This window comes from Nilaparvata lugens, chromosome 2 (genome assembly GCF_014356525.2).
Source record: "Nilaparvata lugens isolate BPH chromosome 2, ASM1435652v1, whole genome shotgun sequence".
Taxonomy (NCBI): Eukaryota; Metazoa; Arthropoda; class Insecta; order Hemiptera; family Delphacidae; genus Nilaparvata; species Nilaparvata lugens.
The window spans coordinates 60,819,368-60,839,725 of record NC_052505.1 but is presented as its reverse complement, the minus strand read 5'-3'; the positions used below and the strand labels follow the sequence as shown (position 1 = coordinate 60,839,725).

Sequence of the window (20,358 nt, the reverse complement as noted above, 5' to 3'; positions counted from 1 at the left end):
GAGTTTTTGGGGCAAAACATTTCAAATTCGGAAAGATATAAATCCATGAGATTTAGAGGATAGATTGGTATTGTTGATCTAGAAAAACAAAAATTTTCTGAAAATATCAATTTTTGAAAAAGTTATTCAATTTACTTCATAAAAAAATAACCAAAAATTACTCAACTAAAAGTTATTTTTAGTAAATTGAAAAACTATCTTAAAAATTGATATTTTCAGAAAAATTTTGTTCTATTAGATCAACAATACCATGAAGAATCTATCCTCTAAATCTCATGGATTTATATCTTTCCGAATTTGAAATGTTCTGTCCCAAAAACTCAAACTTTAGGCGCTCATATCTCAAAAAGTAATGATCGGAAAAAATGTTTTCCTGAGAAAACTTTTTCATTTTGATAGCTTGATGATATAAATCGGAAAACTTTGAAAAATATCACGAGTAGAAAGTTTATTTTTAGCTTTTGCACAGCCTTGAACCGGTGGGTGTGGGGGGTATGGAATATCCCCCTCGAAAGGGGGGTCCCCGGAAATTTTTTGAAAATATACCTTCAGTTTGGTGCGATTTTACGCAATTTCCACTTGAAAACAAACATTCCATTCAGTTTTTTTGGTGATCAGTAGACCACCTTTCATAGACCTATTGGTATTTCATTTAATAACAAATAGAATGGAATGGAGAAGAATTTTATTTGTAATTCAATTGTTCAAAAAATAGTATTTTTTTAGAAGGCCTACTTATTATTAGTCTTTGCTTACAGTACCTATGAAATTGTAGGATGGGGAGGAACAAACTACGTTCACCTCGACCCCCTTATAAAAGTGCAAAATCACAATCATAATTAAAATCATTAAGCAGAAGCCACCTCGTTATCCGTCAGACCAGCTCTATAATGAGTTTGGTGTGATGGACGCAAGACAACTCTTCTCCCTAGAAATTATTTGCAGTTCTATTCTCTCATCTCTTATATATTTCTCGACTTACATAGTACAATATAACGAAAATATGGTATTAAATGCTAATTTTTGTGGCTGATCCAGTCACAAAAAAAAATCAGGTTCCATTTCAGGGGGGGAATACATCCCCATATCCCCCCCTGGATACGCCACTGGTTCCAATTATAATTAGATGTGATACAACAATGTAATTATAATTAATTGTGGTACAACTCTTCATTAGTAGTATATAATATAGAGAAACAATAGCGTAAGTAGATATCCCATGATATAGGGCGTTTATGTTGCAACTTTTACTGTTATCTCAAGCCGATTACTGTCGATTTTTACTATTTTGACCGGGTAAGAGTGTATGAACGGCACAATATGAGAAAATACCAGCGTCATAAAGCTTCACGGGAAAGAACTACGTGGACTTGAGATAACAGTAAAAGTTGCGACATAAACGCCCTATACCATGGGATATCTATTTATGCTATTGTTTCTCTATTCGTATGCTGAGGCATTTATTGGAATAAAAATGAAATCTATACCATATTCCATCTCAATGTTTATATACCGTTTTGATTCTACATTTGAAAAATAACTGCATGTAGTCTATTAGCCTAGAACTTTCAATCGCATTTATTAAAGATATAAAAATTATACTAATTAGCAGTTAGCAATCAAAACATAGTTATCCTAAATAAAAAGTTCAACAGAATAACATCAACGCACATACTTTGAAATTCATACGTTTATTGGTCTCAAATATATGATATTACATGCTAGAGAGATCCTTACTTACAATAATTTATATTAACGGTTACATACATTTAACACAGACAAGCAGCTTACAAATTATTGTTGTGAAGGCGGGATATGAAATATATCGAAAGTATTTATAAATCCTTTCAGTATCATAGAGAATATCATTGAGAACAATATAGAATATCCATCTGAATTTTATATTTTCGGCATTCATTCAAAACATAATAGTAACATTTATAACATTAGCATTTGCATAAGAAATAATATTGTGAATTTGATTAGAGTACATGTGAATTTACAAAACGTCTGGTTTGTTGAAAAAATTGATAATTTATTATATTGTACTGGTACTTCAAAATATTTTGAATTGTTAGCTAGATATAAGCTCTCCAGAGTAGACAGTTCCAATTTTATAGTGAACTTTGTGCCTCGAATTATATAAGAAAACGAAATAAATCATTTCAAAGAAGGTTTTGAATGAGCTCAACCTCAATTATTATTCTTTGATATTTTTGAGGACCATGAAATTTAATATGCCTATTTAAGCGTAATCAACTGTACCTACAACCAGTTCCAACTAAGCTTTAGCAATATTATTACTATTCTTTCTAAACTATATTTTTTCCACTCTTACAAAGTTCTTGAATCATTGAAACAATCTACTGGAATGAAGTACAGTATAATCATAATTATACTGCCAATAAAACTTGGAAAGATTACTCAATTGTTCACCACATTCACCATTTTTTGGACGGATGTGAGTTTTGGTCCTCATTTAAATTTCATCTATGATTTAATAGAATTCCTATTTTAGTTTTAAGATTCAAGATTGATTGTTGAGGCTTGACTATCTAACTTTCCTACACAGGATATGTTCTTCAAAATTCTCTTGAGTTGTTTCAATGTTAAAAATATTGATATTATCCAATGTGAGAACAGATAAAAGTTAAAAGTTTTTGGTAAAAATATAGTTCTATTTTTGTTACTATTCACATAAATCATTCTAAAAATAGAATACTATAAAAATACAAACATAAAATTACAATCAATAAGAAAATTTACACATGTAAGGGTTGTTGTCTATAAAATAAAATTGATAAAATAATTATTGAATTTCTCTAAGAGGCTTGAATGATGGAGTAAGTTCCAATAGCAATAGATCATCTAAAAATTCATTCATTCAACGATATTATAACAATAATTTATTTAATACAACACTGGTAGGAATATTCGAATATGATAGACAAATATATAGATATAATATTTCATTAGTGTTGGTTCCAGAAAAAATCCATGACAATAGCTACCGAGTTGGTTGAAAAACATTTTTTCGATGACATAGCCTATATTGTTAACACCTCACACCTGGCGTATTAATAGTAATTGGTGGTTTCATGGAACGGATAATTGTCCAATTTGAGGACATAATATCAAGCATTACATACAAGGTAAAATACACAGTTTGCTCATTTCATAAGATTAAATACAAGATGCCATTAAAAGCTGATATGCAATAGAATGAATGTTCGAAGCAACACATTTATACACATTGACCGATAAAATTGATAAAGATGCTCCAGTAGTAGTTGTAGTATTAGATTACTCTCAGTAACAATAAGATGGATACTATCCAACAATAAATTATAGAATATTAATTGAATTTTAATACATTTCTAGTTGGAATATTCTTTTTCCAGATCATCCATGAAAGTATCATTGGAAATTGGAAAATGAAACGATGATTAAACTAGATTCATAACATTTATGTTTGTAGAAAAAAAGCAATTGAAATGATATTGACGGTGGCAGTTCGAAGTTATTTTCAACAAACTCATCAAGTCACAATAAATACTTTTAACCAATAATCGACGTTCCCCATGGTTGCGAATTTCTTATTAGGGAATTCAGCAAATAAAGCATTTTTATTTTCTTTGAAAACTATTAGCGAGCTGTAAAAGGTTCATTCGTAAAAATAAAAATATTTCCAAATATTGTTGAAGAATATACTTCTCATAACTCATCCATCAGGAACTTTCTTATAAAACTAACTCAACACTCATGCTATAATCTGAACTTTAAATAGATCTATATAACATAATTTTTATATAAATATATAGATTAACTTTCTTCAGCAGCTCAACTCGCATTTTCTTTTTTCTCTGTAAAAAACAAAACAAAATTGATTAATCAATGGTTCTGTATTGGACACGTATTTCTATAATATCATGACTCAGTTCCAATGCGATTTTTAAATAATTTATTAAGCAATCAGAACAATAATAAGGAGGTGATAACGAATATAGCATGAATCTAAAAAGCCTAGTTTAATGTCTGCATAATAATTCCATTTGAATCAGATCAGTTGCTTGGAAAACACCATTCTTGACGGTTCAACATTCTCAACACCTTGAGTTCCGCAAAGTAGGTAAGTGGTACAAATAATACACCAGTGTTATGTACACGTACATAACAGTACCTAAAATAGCGTAAAACCATATAACACATTTCTTGATTATTATTATTTTCATTTTTCATCACATTACTAAATGAGTTTTCATCAAAATTGGTCTATGACAAGACTTTGATGAGTTATTCTGCTGCTAGGTTTAAGAATGCCCTAACCATTGATACAGTGTTGAGCATCACTGCCTTCTGCATCAAGTAGATCTTGTTCCTCGAGGCACCCAAATGACTTAGGTTTGCAGTCACTTTTTTCCATCAATCCAACTGCAGATATTATGACTGGAACGATTTCCGCTTTCTCTTAGTGCCAGATATCCTTTATCTCAGCTGCCAGGGGGAGATACTTGGAAATCTTTTCACTGTAGTAGTGTCCCATGTCCCATGTTATGGAATGCCTACATCAATTAAGACTGTTTCCCTGGTCAGCTTATTCATCAGGATTAAATCTGGCCTGTTATGTGGAATCGTTCTGTCAGTCAGCACAGATCTGTCCCAATACAGCTTGTGGGTATTGTTCTCTAGGATTGAAGTTGGAGCACATTGATAGTAAGGAACTTTCTCGACAATCAACTTATGCCTTCATGCCAGGTCCTGGTGCAGTATGCCAGCAACATCATTATGCTTCTTGAGGTATTCAGTGCCTACCATTGACTGGCAGGAAGACACAATGTGCTGTACTGTCTCTGATGCCATACCACAGCGTCTACAAAGGTCATCGTTCAAAGGTAGCTTCATTATAATTATATTTTTTGTAATTTTTGGTGGCTATCACTAGGTCTTGTATAGCCACCATGAAGCCTCCTGTTTCAATGAACAAGTCACCATGGCATGTCAGCCAGGCATTCGATTGATCTGCATCCATATCAGGCTTTCCTAATGCAAATGCATGCCTCCCATGCAACTGTTTCCTCCTCCACTGCTCCAGGGCCTCGCTCTCATGCTGATTGCTACTATGGGCAACATTAATGTTTCGCTCTGATAAGTTGAGAGGGGTGTATTTCTTGTCTGCTTCTCTGACTATTTTATAAAGATGCTCTTGCTTTGTGAAAAAGTAAGTTCTCATTTTATGCATCTGTCTGTCACACAACCACTTGAGGTCTAGCAGCCCCCGCCCACCATTATGCCTGGGGAGTATCAGTCTCTCAATTGCAGCAATGGGGTGATGTGCTCTGAACTTTGTGAGAAGGACTCTTGTTGCTCTCATGAGCTCCTCAATATCAGTCTGAGTCCAGCTGATCACTCCAAATGTATAAATCAAGAGAGGCACCGCATAAGTATTTATGGCTTCTATCATATTTTTCCCATTATTATTATCTTTTTAACCTACTCAAGCGATTCTTGCCTTGCTACTATAATGCTACTGCAAGCCTTGGTTACAGAATATAAGTTACAGCTTGATCCAAGTCATACTTGTTCTTCACAAACACTCACTCAATAATAAGGTGTGCAGCTCCAAATATTGACCCTAATCGAAAATAGAATATTTGACTAACGCAAGTGAGTTGTGTACAGAAGAAGTAACTTGGAGCAAATGATTCTTGATGATCAGCTCATGTGCGCTGTGGCAAATTACGTTGGAATTTTCAACAACTTTGAATGAGTTTTTTCTAGTAAAAATGGAGATAAATGGGAGATTGCTAATGCTCAAACGCTAATAAATATGATAAAATCTATTAGTAAACGTGAATCCAATTAGTTAAAAATTGGATGGTTTGATTATTTTATTTTTCCTGCAATGGAAAAAATATCTCTCATGAACTAAAATGAATCTTGTATATTAACGTAAAATTGAAAATAATTCTATAGTTTTCCAGTAAGGAAGTTTTATATTAAAATATATGAACGGAGTTGCCAAAAAGTTACTACCCATCATAATGATTCATAAAACCTCATGGGTAGTGAATTTTGAGCCACATTATAAAATGAGCCCTTTCAGAAATGCAAAGCTTGAGCACTTGGATGAAATAAACAGTGGGTTTTCTGAAACTTGTTTGATGTTGAGTCTAATAAAAACAAAGATGAATGATTACCTGCATCAGGTGAATCCTTGTTCTCTTTGTTTTCTTTGTTCTCATCCTCCTCCTTCTTCTTCTCGTCTTTGTCATTGTTCTTGGCCTTTCCTTTAGCGGGAGTGGCCGGCTTTGGTTTCGGCTCTAGACTCAGGTCCAGCACGATTCTTCCCACATTCTTGCGGTCATGGATCGTCTGCATGGCTTCAGCCACCTATCAACAATCAACATTTCAAATACCAAATTCACAAGACAAACATGTCAGTCGAAACAGAATGATTCTACTAAAAATATATTATAGTTCAGTTTCAGTTTAATTTTTGTCACATGAAGCTGTATAGTCAAGCAGAGCTCGCACAGGATGTGACACGTCAGAATTTTATAATCTTACATTGAAGAGAAACGTGAGAATTTTATCTTATAGATAACATCCCAATTCAATCTACCTTTGGTTTTTTTACAGTAGAAAGTTTTTATCATAGGTGAAAAGTGTAACAATTGTGACACCCTGGTCTGAAAGGGCTTCAAAGCAGAATACAAATAAAAAATGTATCCTCATCTACTGTAGTGAAAAAAGTTATTTGGTGGGAGTAAGTTGACTTACTAGTTATTTGGTGTATGTTGACCATATCTTAATGATATAGTATAATTTAATACTTTAAGCTTATCTCTGATAGCAATAATGTTTATTCAGAATGATAACTGAGATTACAAATTTGTATGCTATCGAATATTATAAACTTATCTATAAGCTAAAACACTGGTCAGGATACGTTCAAAATGTTTTTTCCTCGAAACAGATTGAGTTGAACAAAAATGTTTATTAAACGCGGAACCAGATTAATACAAATTCATCATAAGATAGACAACGTAACAAATAGGCAACGTAACAAAACACTCTGCAATTTCTCTTTATAGGCATACAATTCAACTAATATCTTCTTTTTAACCCTCTGGCCGAGTATTAGACAAGTCTACATTTTAGATAAGTTCTCGTTCACGTTTCTCGTGCTACTACTGCATTCTATGTAGGTATTCAATAAACGCCTTTCATCATATTTAATCTATTTTATTCAATCATAAAATAAGCTTATTGAATTTTAACCGTGATTAATTAACACGAGAACCAATCAGAGAAGCCTTCTTTTCAAAAGAGTATAATCTGATTGATATTAGTGGTATTTATGATTGAAATTGAACAGGCTTTTGTACAAACGGGCCTATGTCTTTTTACCGTCAATTCTTAGAATGACCGTAATTTCTTATAATTATTTTATCTAGAATAGGCCTAAAATAATATTCCTCTCAAGAGGACCAGTCAATAAGTACCCTTGAAATGTATTTTGAAGAACCGTAGCCTATTATATTTACTTGGAAAGCACTCGAATCACTAAGAGGCGAACCACTGATATCCTTAGCTCTTTGACACATAACTCTGATAGTTCACTAAAAAAAGTAAACTATATTGCCGTACAGTTCAGCCATTAAGCAAGGATTGTGACAATTGCCAATAAAACATATTTTATTTGGTGTTCTGACATCCGACTAGCCTACCTGATCAGCCCATGACTGCCTGCTATAGTGAGATTTTTATTTATTCATTCATACATGTAACAAACGATACTGATGTGAAAGCATTGGTAGATACAATATAAGGCAATCCTTGTGTTATTTTCTCTTCCAAATTTAGGTGATGACACATTCCAAAAAGTAGGTTAGGCTATAAAAATAAATTGTTGTCCAATTTTCAGTGTAAACACATTTAAACATAAAATTTCGAATTTATGTAGATTGAAAACCATATTGAATAAAATATCGCACTAAATAAGCACTAAAAACTGTAGAATATTGAGCTACTTTTGAAATTGTTGATCCAAAATTCAGAACAAACTTATTCACAACTAGGCTACTAACTTCAAAGTAGTAGCATTCTTTATAGATAACATTAATTCTCCACATTTTCACTGACAGCCTAAAGTAATTAACTAGTTATGCAATATAACTCGCATAACATTTTTCAAACTTTTTGTAATTCAGAACCAAACATCGGAAATTCAGTATAGAAATTTGAATTGTATAGATATCAACAATAGTCAATTTTGGTTTGTTAAAGGAACAAGATTTGTAATTTTGCTCTAATGTTTCACTAGATATCTTTACAGTATGCCTTATGGTAATGACATCACCGAGCTCAAAAGAGAAACAAGATAATAGGTATATACGAGTATATAGCCTATAAGGTTATATCCTAAGGTCTATATTTTATTCAAAATCCAATTTCAAATCAAATTGTACTGTTCCATTTCCATGAAATATACAACATGATAATAAATAATTAACATAAACATTTACTGTATTGGAAATGAAATGTATTTATAGTAGGAGTGTAAATTGGTACTGACATCTTCGAGAGCGAACGTGGAGTCGACCAGAGGGGTGATCTGCTTGTCCCTCCAGAGAGCGAGCACCTTCTGGTAGGTGCTGTTGATGTACGCGGAGCCGTTCTGCTGGTGGAGCAGGCGACGCAAGTTCAGCCCAGACAACGTCTTGTTCTCGTCGAACAGCTTGATTGGAATGATCTTGTCCACTTGCCACCACTGCAATCAATACATCAATCAATCAATCAAGCTCAGGATACCAATTTCACATTATTAAATACAAAATTACAATTTCCTTCGATATCCTTTCTTGTTTTGAAGATGTAATTTTTAAGGCAAATTAAATTAATTAATTTGATCGAGGCAGAAGTGTCCTGTCCAATCACTGAATTCAATTGAAGATCTCACTCTTGACTGAGACAGAAGTGTCCTGTCTTCACTGAATTCAAATGACAATTTTACTGTATTTCAATGTGTCTAATTTTAAAATGGATTTCTCAATACACATTTCCTGAACTCACAATGGAATTTATGCCATTTTCAAAACCCCAGGAACGTCGATTGTAAACGTCAAGTAAATGAAGGATATACTCACATAATTGAACTTACTTAGACTTGTAACACAGAATCACACTAATTATTATTAAACGAAAATCCAAATTAAATGTTGTAAATCACCCCGAAGACTTCTGCTACTGCAAATATTGACAACAAGGTAAACAGCTAGATGGAAATTCGATGAGCGCTACTATTCAAAAATTATTTATCAGCCCAGGAATCGAACCCGGTACTTCCTATTGTCGGTCAGGAATGCAAGAAACTGACAATGATTTACAGCATTTAATCTGGATTTTCGTTTAATAATAATTATTAATTCATTAGCATTTGAATAATTGCAGTATCTCAGTAGTTTCCATCTGTTGCATATTACAATACCCATAGAAAGTAGAAAAGAGAGTATTAGTATGTCTCATGATGAATTTATGTGAAGATGTGATATCTATAATATAATAAAGGAGAGAATTGGATTATACACGTACGGGATAGTAGATTCACGAATGACGCATCATCACGTCTGAACTTCTGGACAGATTAACTTGAAATTTTGCTTAAAGAATCTTTATTTACCGAGGATGGTTATAGGCAAATGTTTAATTCTTCAAGATTCTAGTAGCTCAAGTTTTCAGTTTCTTAATTTTTTAATTAAACCCTTGCGGAGCACATATAACCTACTAGTCATGAATAAATCTTATTGTGAAATTAAGATGATACTAAATACTCACACTACGTGCTGCGCTGAACAAGCTCTTTGTCTCTCCCGTTACAATGCCCGAAGATCCTACACAAATTTCACTTTATTAGAAAATTTTCACTCAACATTAAATATTTCAAGTTGAGCTTACTTCTTTCACTATTCAGGTATAACGGTACAGAGTTTGATTCACTATTTATTTCTTTGGAATCAGTGTACCTCAGAGTGTATAATAATAATCGCAGCACCATAATGTATCAATATTAAATTAACGCTTTATGTACGGTAATCAATTTGAAAAGTGCTCAATCTATTGACTGAGGTTAAGGCAGAGAAAAACTAAATTGCCAAAAATTATACATATCAGTACATGAAATGACAACCTCAAAACATTTAGGCTATAGTCATTCAACATACATGTCAGTCTGATGCAATATATTTGAAGTTGCTTGTTACCATAATTATTATTAAACCTCAATTTCTCAAATGCTTATAGTTTTCTGACAATTCTTTCAAATTGAATATCGACAATCAATACAGTTTTGATTTAATTAATGAATAAAGAGTTTATATTCTATTCTTTAATTTGAATATTTTTACTATTCTGATTAATTTCTATTTTTCATTCTCAAATGTCGTTCATAACACGAGCACTGTCAATAAAAAGTTATGACGGACATTTATTAGTCGGTACTTGAAAAATATGCTTGAAATTGTGAAAAATATATTTCTTTGTTGAAGTAGAGTGGAAGTGTATAGTTGGCTTGATTGACTGCATTTTTTATAAATGAGAATTATATTCAACTAGAAGATGAGAATAATTCAGTCACTCTGGGCAATACTTACCATACAAAACATATCTTCCAAGAGGTTTCAAAGCAGAATATCCCTTATTGCAATCTTCTCCGTACACACAATCCAGGAAAAGATCGACTCCTTCTGGAGAAACTCTGAAAATGGAAATATATTGTTACAAAGTGGACTTTCTTCAGAGTAGATTGTATTTTCTCCAGAAGTAATCAATCAAGATGAACGAAGAACATCAACAATTAATTAGAATAATTTTGATGGTGCTAAAGACGAGTCCTGTTGAATTAACCAGACAACATTTACTATTCGTACATTCAAATTGTATTGTATTTCTACGATAAATTGTTAATTTTAAATAGTGTTATGGAAGTAAATGTATTTTGCTAAGGAGTACATTTTCTACTTGGTAACATTCTTCGAAAATACTAGATACATACAATCATGAGAACTTAATCGTCATCGAACGTAATCATCAGTATTATGAAGCATTTAAAAATATAATACTGTAGTATATAATTAGTATTATGCTAGACTGTATTTCACTAGTTATATAATTGGCTGCAATGAAACTATAACATTATTTGGCATTATTTTAATGCATTTCTGAATGGTACTTCTTGAATGCCAAATGAAAGCATTTTTATATTTTCATTATCAAGTCATAAACTTGATATCTGTTATATTTTGATTGAATATTCATTTTATTTGAAATTCATATAATTCTCAAACTAATAAAGTTACATGAGTACAAAGTGACAAAGAATAACGGATACTTTAGAAAAAGTCATGGAATAAAAGTGGGAAGGGGGAAAATGATGTTATTTATGATAATTAAAAGAGAGAAAATTGCTATTTGAGAATCATTAATTCATCATTGAGAGATAGTTCCTTTAGATGGATTTCTCCTGCACTAATACATTGTTGAAAACTGTGTTGAAGATTCCTCGTCGATCGCTACAACATATCAACTGGAATATTGTCGATTTAATTTAAAGTTTTCTGTTTACTTTCAAGTTTATTCAAAATTATTCGTGAGCGACATACACACTGTAGGCAAACAATGGCATCTGTGCGAGTTAGTATTGTTTGGTAGCCGTGTCTCGTCTCACGATTAGGGTTTTAAAATTATTTTTCCCTCCATCAGTTTCGTATTATGGCGTTTTTGAAAGTTGCCGTCATTTTTGACTACTCTTTATTAATAATACTTACTTTCGAACCTCACTGAGGTAATCGGTTCCTCTCTCAAGAACATGGTCGACAGAGCTCTTGATGGCCTCGTGCTTCACTTTGGATGCCACTCCGAACACCACAACATCCTTCACCGTCTTGCACAGTTGGGCAACTGCCTGACCCTGTAAACAAACATGTTTATTAATAACAATAATTAATCATTTTCAGAAAAGATATGCAAATAACGTTTCATAAAATATAGATTATAAACAACGATAAATAATTTTCAAATAGAAAATATAAAAATTACGGTATAAGAATAACTTTACTATAAATTAGCTTCGAATTGTCCATGATGGGAACTCTTTATTATTCTCAATCTCATCGGTATTCCAAACTCGAAATAATCTTCATTTAAATTATTTTTCAGAGTGTCTTTTCATCATTATTATAGCAACTAGTTAAAGACTTGTAAGCTACAGAGCACATGTTTGATTTTGATGATTTACAATATTATGGAGTGAGTGATACTAAATATCAAAATCACTTCCCGGTTATTCGGAACCGACCTAAAGCTGTAGGTCCTTTCTCCACTCATCGCTCATCATCAACTTTATAGGTCGGTTCCGAACCCACGCACAAGCCTCCAGCTCATGTGTTCATTACACTCAGCACTCAGCAGAAAAAATAAGTAATATCCAACAATTTATAAAAAATATCAATTTATTAAGATAAATGTAAGTTCTCAATCCATTTCCATACAGAGAAATGAAAATCACTTACATTTTTTATAAACTGAATTTTCCATCTTAGACTTAGTTTGAGATATTCAATCAATGATCGATTACTCATAGATCCAACTCAATATAGAGTTGTGAATTAAACTGTATAATAGAATATAAATAGGGATACAGGAATGGTAAGTTTCTCGCCACCCATGCTAAGGAGTGAGGACGGTTTTTGCAAAACTTCCTGTTGGAACTTAGGTTTATTTTATTTGAATGAAGAATAAAGAATTACTTGAATTGGTGCTTGAAAAATGTATGTGTTTAAACGGCGAGATTCTAGCACCTGGTTGCTTGAAGTAGCATGAATACTTGAACGACTGGCTTGTAGTACAGTTTCTGTATAAAGAATATATAGCCTAAGTAACTGTAGCTTGAAGTAACTGTCAAAAGCGGCACAGTGCGCTCTCTCAAATGAGGAATTTATTTGTTTTTGCTATCTGTATGGTGGTCAAACTTGCTTGATTATTTACTAAATATGTTCCAGATTTGATGAAAATAATCAATTATTATTAGGATAGAAGTGATAACTGACAACTCCACCGCCGGCCGAGTCGATAAGCACACTCTTGCCCGGAGCCAGGCCTCCCAAGTCGAAGAGCAGGATGTGCGCGATGACAAAGCTAGTCATGAAGGCGGTGGCCTCGGCAAATGACAGCTCAGCGGGAATGGCAAACACATACTGTTGCGGCACTGCCACCAGCTCAGCCCAAGCGCCACACTCCGGCAGCGCCATCACTCTGTCGCCCACCTGCATCAATAAATCAATTCATTTCCTTGCTCCTCAAGTTACATAACATATAAGTAGAAATTAAATACTAGTATCACGTTTCCAGTAGTGTAATCAGATAAAAGATATATAATTAACAAGATAAATACATTATCAAACACATTTTACCAATGCAACATTAACAAATGTATTTTTCAAAATGCAATAACATAAAACATTAATTTAAACACAACATTTTACAATTTTCAATTGCACTAATACCTTCTTTCAAACTGAATATTTCCAACAGCAGCCTACACAAATTTATTAATAAAGCTTTTACTTTACCACCGATATGATCAAAATTAGAGTCTTAATGCCCTATAAGATATTAAAATTGAGGATTTCCAGTACACTACAGTGTATCTATAGTGAACAACAGAGTATCATTTTTAGTACGTGCAGTTCAAAGTGGAGTATTGACAATATTTTGGAAGGTTCAAAACATTATCCATAACCTTAGAGTAGGCTTTGTTACTTTTTTACTTGGAAGTATAAAAATATAACTCACAAATTCAATCAATCAATAATTAATTGAGTTATTCTGGAGTGGCAGGAGATTTGAGCGAATTTCTGTTTTTTGTTTTCCTTTGCACTGCTTTTATAGCCAGATTGAATAATTAAAAAATAATAAATTTAAGTGAAACAGTCGCTAACATTATTGGAAAATGGAGGAATTTTCATTCAATCAATCAATTGTATTTTATTTAATGAAAATTGTATTGATAAATAATTTTTGTGTCCAATTAATTTAAAATTATTGAATTCATTTTCAAAATAATTACTCGTACATAGTTATTTATTGGATGATTGGATGAGACACCTCAATACTGTGTAAGAGGACACAGCAAACTTTTATTAGATGAGCTGTGAGCTATAATTATATTAAAGGCCAGAAAAACATACAATCGCCCTGAAGTTTTTTCAATTGAACTGGAGTTGGATTCATCGTCATAAGTTTTCTGCCAAAAATTGGCATATGACTATTCACTTACTTTGATAAATCTTCAAAGACTAGATCTGTACTATGATAGGGAATTCTTTCAGTTAAAATTGTTCATTGATTTAGTGTGTTCTCTTTGAGAAAAATGTTTCAATTTTCTTTAAAATGGGAGACAATTACATTTGATCTGTTATCCTTCAAAGCTACGAACGTATATGCTTTTATTGAAAAATTCCTGAATAGAAGCTGACAGACACTAGACAAATCAAACTATCACATGGGTCACCGCCCACTCTCTTGGATAGTTTACTGTCAAATTTAATCGTTGATCCAAAAATAGTTTTTTCATTTCTAGTTAAAGTGAACATCATCATCATTATGTGACACTACAACCCGATAGTCGAGTTTTGGCCTGCTCTACAATCAGTCTCCCCCTCTCTCTATCCAGTGCAGTCGTCTTCCATCGTCGTATTCCCAGCTCTCTCAAGTCCTTCTCCAGTTCATTCAGCCATCTGAGTTTTGGGCGTCCCACTTTCCTTTTTCCTTGTACTGTGCAGTACAGTACATTCTTTGGTGCCCTTGCCGGATCCATTCTCTGCACATGTCCTGCCCATCTTATTCTATTTCCTTTAATTAAACCAATAATGTCAGGTTCCCTGATAATGGTATAGAGTTCCTGATTGTATCTCCTTCTGTAACCATCTTCTTCTCTAACCGGTCCCAGTAACCTACGTAGAATTTTTCTCTCAAATGTGGCTAAAAGTGAGCGTCCAGGTTTCGCTACCATACGTCAATACAGGTCGAATTGTTGTCTTATATATTTGGAGTTGAAGTGAACATTTACCCTAATTTATAGGACATAAATCTCAGTGAAACAAGCCTCAAGGATGAAATTAGCTTTGTAAATGGAATTTTTATTGAATCTTCCAATTTGTAAAATACTATAACTGACTCAAATAGTCAGCATTCTTCTTAGCCTAGAAATACACAATACTTCTACATTTTTGTGAACTTCCTACATCTAACAATTCAAAAATTTCAAAAAAATTAATCGTACTTTTATCTGATACTGACATAGGGTGACGTTGAGCAAATTTACAGAGTGATAAACACGACACATGTCAGATGATAATGGGGATACTTGACTACTTGACACCGCCCCGAGAGTTTCCTCAAGAGGCTGAGCATCAGCCACTCTCCAAGTTAATGAGAACTTTATGGTGATGCTAATCGATATGGCACAGTATATAAGTTGTTTCTTACATGAAGCAGATTCAAGGGGATGCGAGGGATACGTACTGTATTGCCACATTTGAGATAAACATATTTTTTCTACCATAGCATTGTAAATTACTCACATTTAGAATTTCTTAATATTACCCTATTAAGTAGAGTTTATAGTCATGAGGTTTCAAAAAAAAATTCAAATCTTAATTTGCTGTATCTAGTTCATAAACACTCATTATAATTAATTTAATTGAATTATTGTTCAATTGAATAATTAACACAATATTAGCACAGAATGTATTCTATCATACATTCAACCAAAATGCATTTATCACTCTTATCCATTAGTTTCTATACAGAGTGAGTGGAAAATCCGAGAACGGCTTAATATCTCATACACAAAGGTAATTTGAAGGTGGGTTTGAATGGGGATCCTACTCAAATTGAAAACTCTACTTTACTATGACTTTAAAAATCTGATCCGCCATCTTGGATCCGCCATATTGAATGCAACTTTATTTGTTTAAATAGGAAGGTTGTCATGCGATACATGATTACGATACGGAATTTTAAGACAAAATGAATGGTGAAAACCGCACATCGATCTCAAACCGTTTCGAAGATATTCACATTATTAATCAATATTATTCAAAGCAGAAAGGAGAGAAAAAAGTCTGAGAACGGCTTATAACTAATACACAAAGGTAATTTGATGGTGGGTGTGATTGGGGATCCTACTCAAATTGAAAATACTACTCTTTTACAAATCTGGTCCACCATCTTGGATCCGCCATATTGAATACAACTTGATTTTTTTAAATAGGAAGGTTGTCATACAATACATGATTCAATACAGAATTTTGAGACAATATGAATGGCGAAAACCGTACATCGATATCTCAAACCGTTTAGAAGATATTCATATTATTAATCAATACCATGCAAATCAGGAATGAAATACTGTACATAAGTGGTATTGATTAATAATATGAATATCTTCTAAACGGTTTGAGATATCGATGTGCGGTTTTCACCATTCATTATTTCTTAAAATTACATATCGAAATCATGTATCGCATGACCACCTTTCTATTTAAAAAAGTAAAGTTGCATTCAAAATGGCGGATCCAAGATGGTGGCCCAGATTTCTAAAGTCATAATAAAAGTAGTATTTTCAATTTGATTAGGATTCCCAATCACACCTACCTTGAAATCACATTGTTTTATGAGATACTAAGCCGTTCTCAGACTTTTTTCTCTCCTTTCTGCTTTGAATAGTATTGATTAATATCGTGAATATCTTCGAAACGGTTCGAGATATCGATATGCGGTTTTCGCCATTCTTTTTTTCTTAAAATTCCGTATCGAAATCATGTATTGCATGACCACCTTCCTATTTAAAAAAAAAGTTGCATTCAATATGGCGGATCAGATTTTTTAAATCATAGTAATGTAGTTATTTCAATTTGAGTAGGATCCCCAATCACACCCACTGTCAAATTACCTTTGTGTATGAGATATTAAGCCGTTCTCGGACTTTTCACCCACTCTGTATGTTAAAAATATGACCTTCATTTGATGTAAAACGACAGTATTATCAATACATTATACGTTAACGTTACTGTTTGAAGAAGATAATAAAAACTCATTCGTAAATATAATCAAAGACATATATTTTCTAAAAATCCAGAAGCTTCTTCTAAAAATGTTTTTGAAGTCTGACAAGTTGAGTTTAATTAATAGCTCAACAGCGCTCAGCCAGTTGTAGTCCTCATAACGTGCAAATGAGATGTAATAAAAATTAATTCATTGAATTAGGGTTATGCAGCCTATAACAGTGTTAGTCTTTGTAAAACTTGATGAACAGAACAACTTGTTAGAATAGAGCAACTTGATTTGACAGCAGACTGCTAACAAGATTGTTGAATCATAACATAACTCACAAATCTTATCAAATTCCATTCAATATTATTTCGTAGAAAACAAGTCTCATATATTTGCCTCGGACATTTTGGACAACAAGCCAGCTATTCATAGAGATTATGAAATGTGAATGGAATGATGAATGTTATAGATTCATAGCATTCATGATTCATTACTTGTAGCTTACAATGCTAAGTCAACGTTACTCATGTAGACAGGAAACCATCTGAGCTTAGTGTTAGAATGAATATGACTGCCTCATTCCAAAAATTATATGAAAAAATTCATGCCATTTTATTAGCTTTATTCAATTATGTTGAAATGCTAGTTAGTTAGATCGACGTATTTTTATTGTGTTATCTAGAAACAGCATTATTAATTAATTAATTTATTTATTTATTTAGTCAATGATTATCCAATGTAGGTACTCATTTATTTCATTCTTGTATCATTTATTAGTATCTTCAAATGTTGAGATCATTGAAATGGTTTGAGAAATCGATGTACGGGTTTTGCCATAGTTTTTTTTTAATTCTGTATCGAAATCATGTATCACATGACCACGTTCCCATTTGAAAAAATGGAGTTGGATTCATTATCAAGCAGGATTCGAAATGAATTTGGATCCATATGACGGATTCAAGATGACGGACAAAAGTTTTGAAGTGACAGAAAGTAGGCTATTTTTTAAATTGGAATAGAATCCCCTACTGTTATATTATCATACTTGTAAAAACTATATTCAGCTCTTTCCATAATGATTCTCACTAACTCTGTATAATTGCAAGTTGCGGATGTCAGAGATCAATACAACAGTTCATGAGCGAGTTCTTCAACTCAGGGGGTCGCTAGTTATATAGAAATTTCAATAAGTTAGGTTGAGTTTCATCATTACGTTATTCTTATAAATATATAGCGAATGCTAATGAACCTAATTTTTAATTCAACACAGTGCTGCATTTCATTCTGACATTCATTATCTAGCCTACTAAAATCAACTTTAATTTAATTCGGAAAGTGAGATTTAAGTAAAAATATTAAATTAATGAATAAATTTAATTGTTTCCTAATTGTTATGTGTATTGCCTAGGCTATGTGTTGTTACAATTTCTAAGAACTCATTTTTCTGGCTTTATTTTGTTTACTTTATTGAGGATATGGCGTTTTATTAATAGTTTTGATAGCCTATTTTAATATTACATTTGTTATACAAGTATTTATCGGTATAGGTTCAACTTAAGTAAAACTAAAAAATGGTGAGACTTGAAAATTGCAAAGGCTTGTGAAAAAAATCAGTAACTATACCGCAGGCCATACCGTATGCTCCCAGATATTTTTGCAAACAATTTTTCAATTTTAGGATACAGAGAAGCTAGATGGATGATTTGTGACATTATTATGTTAAGGTATTAGGCGAATTCTGAGAAGTTGGAGATTAGAGTTTTGCAGGCCTGACACAATCTTACAGTAACACAAGAAAAACAACTATTTTAGTCTTATGAATCCGTAAAACACATTATTAATTTACATACATTAAACATTTTATTTATTTATTTATTATTTTACAAAGGCGACTTTCTAGAATTATTTCAAGCCTACAAAAGTTTTGTACGCTTACCTTGAAGTTTTCCACATTCTCGTGTGTTTTTTCAACGACTCCAGCGCATTCAAAGCCCATGATGAAGGGGTTTTTGGGCAAAGAGTCCAGCAGACCCAGCCGGGCCATCACATCTAGGAAGTTCACACCGCTGTAACAGGCATGCAAAATATTAGCATCAGAATATTGATCCAATTGAGGTACAACTATTGAATTAGCATCAAAATTAGTGTTGAAATATGGAACAAAAGAGGATTCTTATCATAGTACTGTATTCAAAAATCGAAGTACAATAAGTCACAGTAAACTATAAACGCTTTTAATGTATCGAACAATGATTTGTACAAAACGAAACAAAATTATGCTCACAACAGAGGAAAAATGATCTAAATGCAGTAGTTGAATAATTCTAATACTGTGCTTGTTTGTGAAAAATCTCATTTTTCCACATGAATACATTTTGCTCCGAATATTCATCAAGGTATTTGAACTATCTAACTAATTAACTATCAATCCAAAATGTCATCACTAGACCACAAAAACCAGCTACTTTATTCAAATGAATAATTCATCTAAATTCACACAAACAAATATAGAAGACCGATAAGCCGGAGAGGTTGAACTTAATGAAAATGAATGCGGGATCCTGTCACGGAATCATAAACATTTAAGCAGCGGACAACTATTTAGGCCTTGGGCGTCCGGAATGGCTGGGCTGCCAGATCGATTCGCTCAGCAATGGAATTTGCAAATTTGCATGCCGGAAATCCCAATCTCGAGACTTGCAACCGACTTCCGACTACAGGCTTGAATTAATTTCTCAATTATTCCAGTCTGGATATCCTTACTTGCAGACGTGCTCGTAGTAGTGTGATTGCATTCTCGGTTACACAGAAATAGACATTGAATTACAATAAAAGTTTCTTGATTGAATCAGTGTAATTTGAATAAATTCTAATAAATTTTACTTGATAGGACAACTTGATTGATTAATATCGTATTTTGCATTGCTCTTTGTTCCCTCTTTTCACATAAATATTGAATATGTGATGGAAAAATATATTATCCCAATATCAATATAACAAACCTTTTCAGGTAATTCTGAACTGTATTTATGTGATTGTATGTTATGATATAGGAAAACATTGACAAACAGACAGAAAGTTATTTATTTAAAAAAAAAATGCAGACTACAAAATGAAAATCTTAATATTTACACAAACACAGTATCAAAAGATCTGGTGTGGTACACTCACACATCTTTTCTTGCTCATTGATCTATAAGCCTCATTCTTAAACGAGGATAATTTAGGGGAATAACATTATGC

The 20,358-nt window shown here is 32.7% G+C and overlaps 1 protein-coding gene across 1 annotated transcript in view; it reads right to left on the bottom strand.

The window, feature by feature from the left end:
* Positions 1 to 1,672: 1,672 nt before the first annotated feature.
* Positions 1,673 to 20,358, bottom strand: part of LOC111050865 (synaptic vesicle membrane protein VAT-1 homolog-like) — a 60,037-nt gene continuing 41,351 nt past the window's right edge. Inside the window, exons 2-9 of the mRNA XM_022337242.2 lie at positions 19,052 to 19,181; positions 13,107 to 13,322; positions 11,826 to 11,968; positions 10,653 to 10,756; positions 9,838 to 9,893; positions 8,579 to 8,773; positions 6,198 to 6,390; positions 1,673 to 3,863 (exon numbers count right to left, since the gene is read on the bottom strand). Coding sequence (XP_022192934.1) covers positions 3,841 to 3,863; positions 6,198 to 6,390; positions 8,579 to 8,773; positions 9,838 to 9,893; positions 10,653 to 10,756; positions 11,826 to 11,968; positions 13,107 to 13,322; positions 19,052 to 19,181 — 1,060 coding nt within the window. The 3' untranslated portion in view covers positions 1,673 to 3,840. The remainder of the gene's footprint in view (positions 3,864 to 6,197; positions 6,391 to 8,578; positions 8,774 to 9,837; positions 9,894 to 10,652; positions 10,757 to 11,825; positions 11,969 to 13,106; positions 13,323 to 19,051; positions 19,182 to 20,358) is intronic.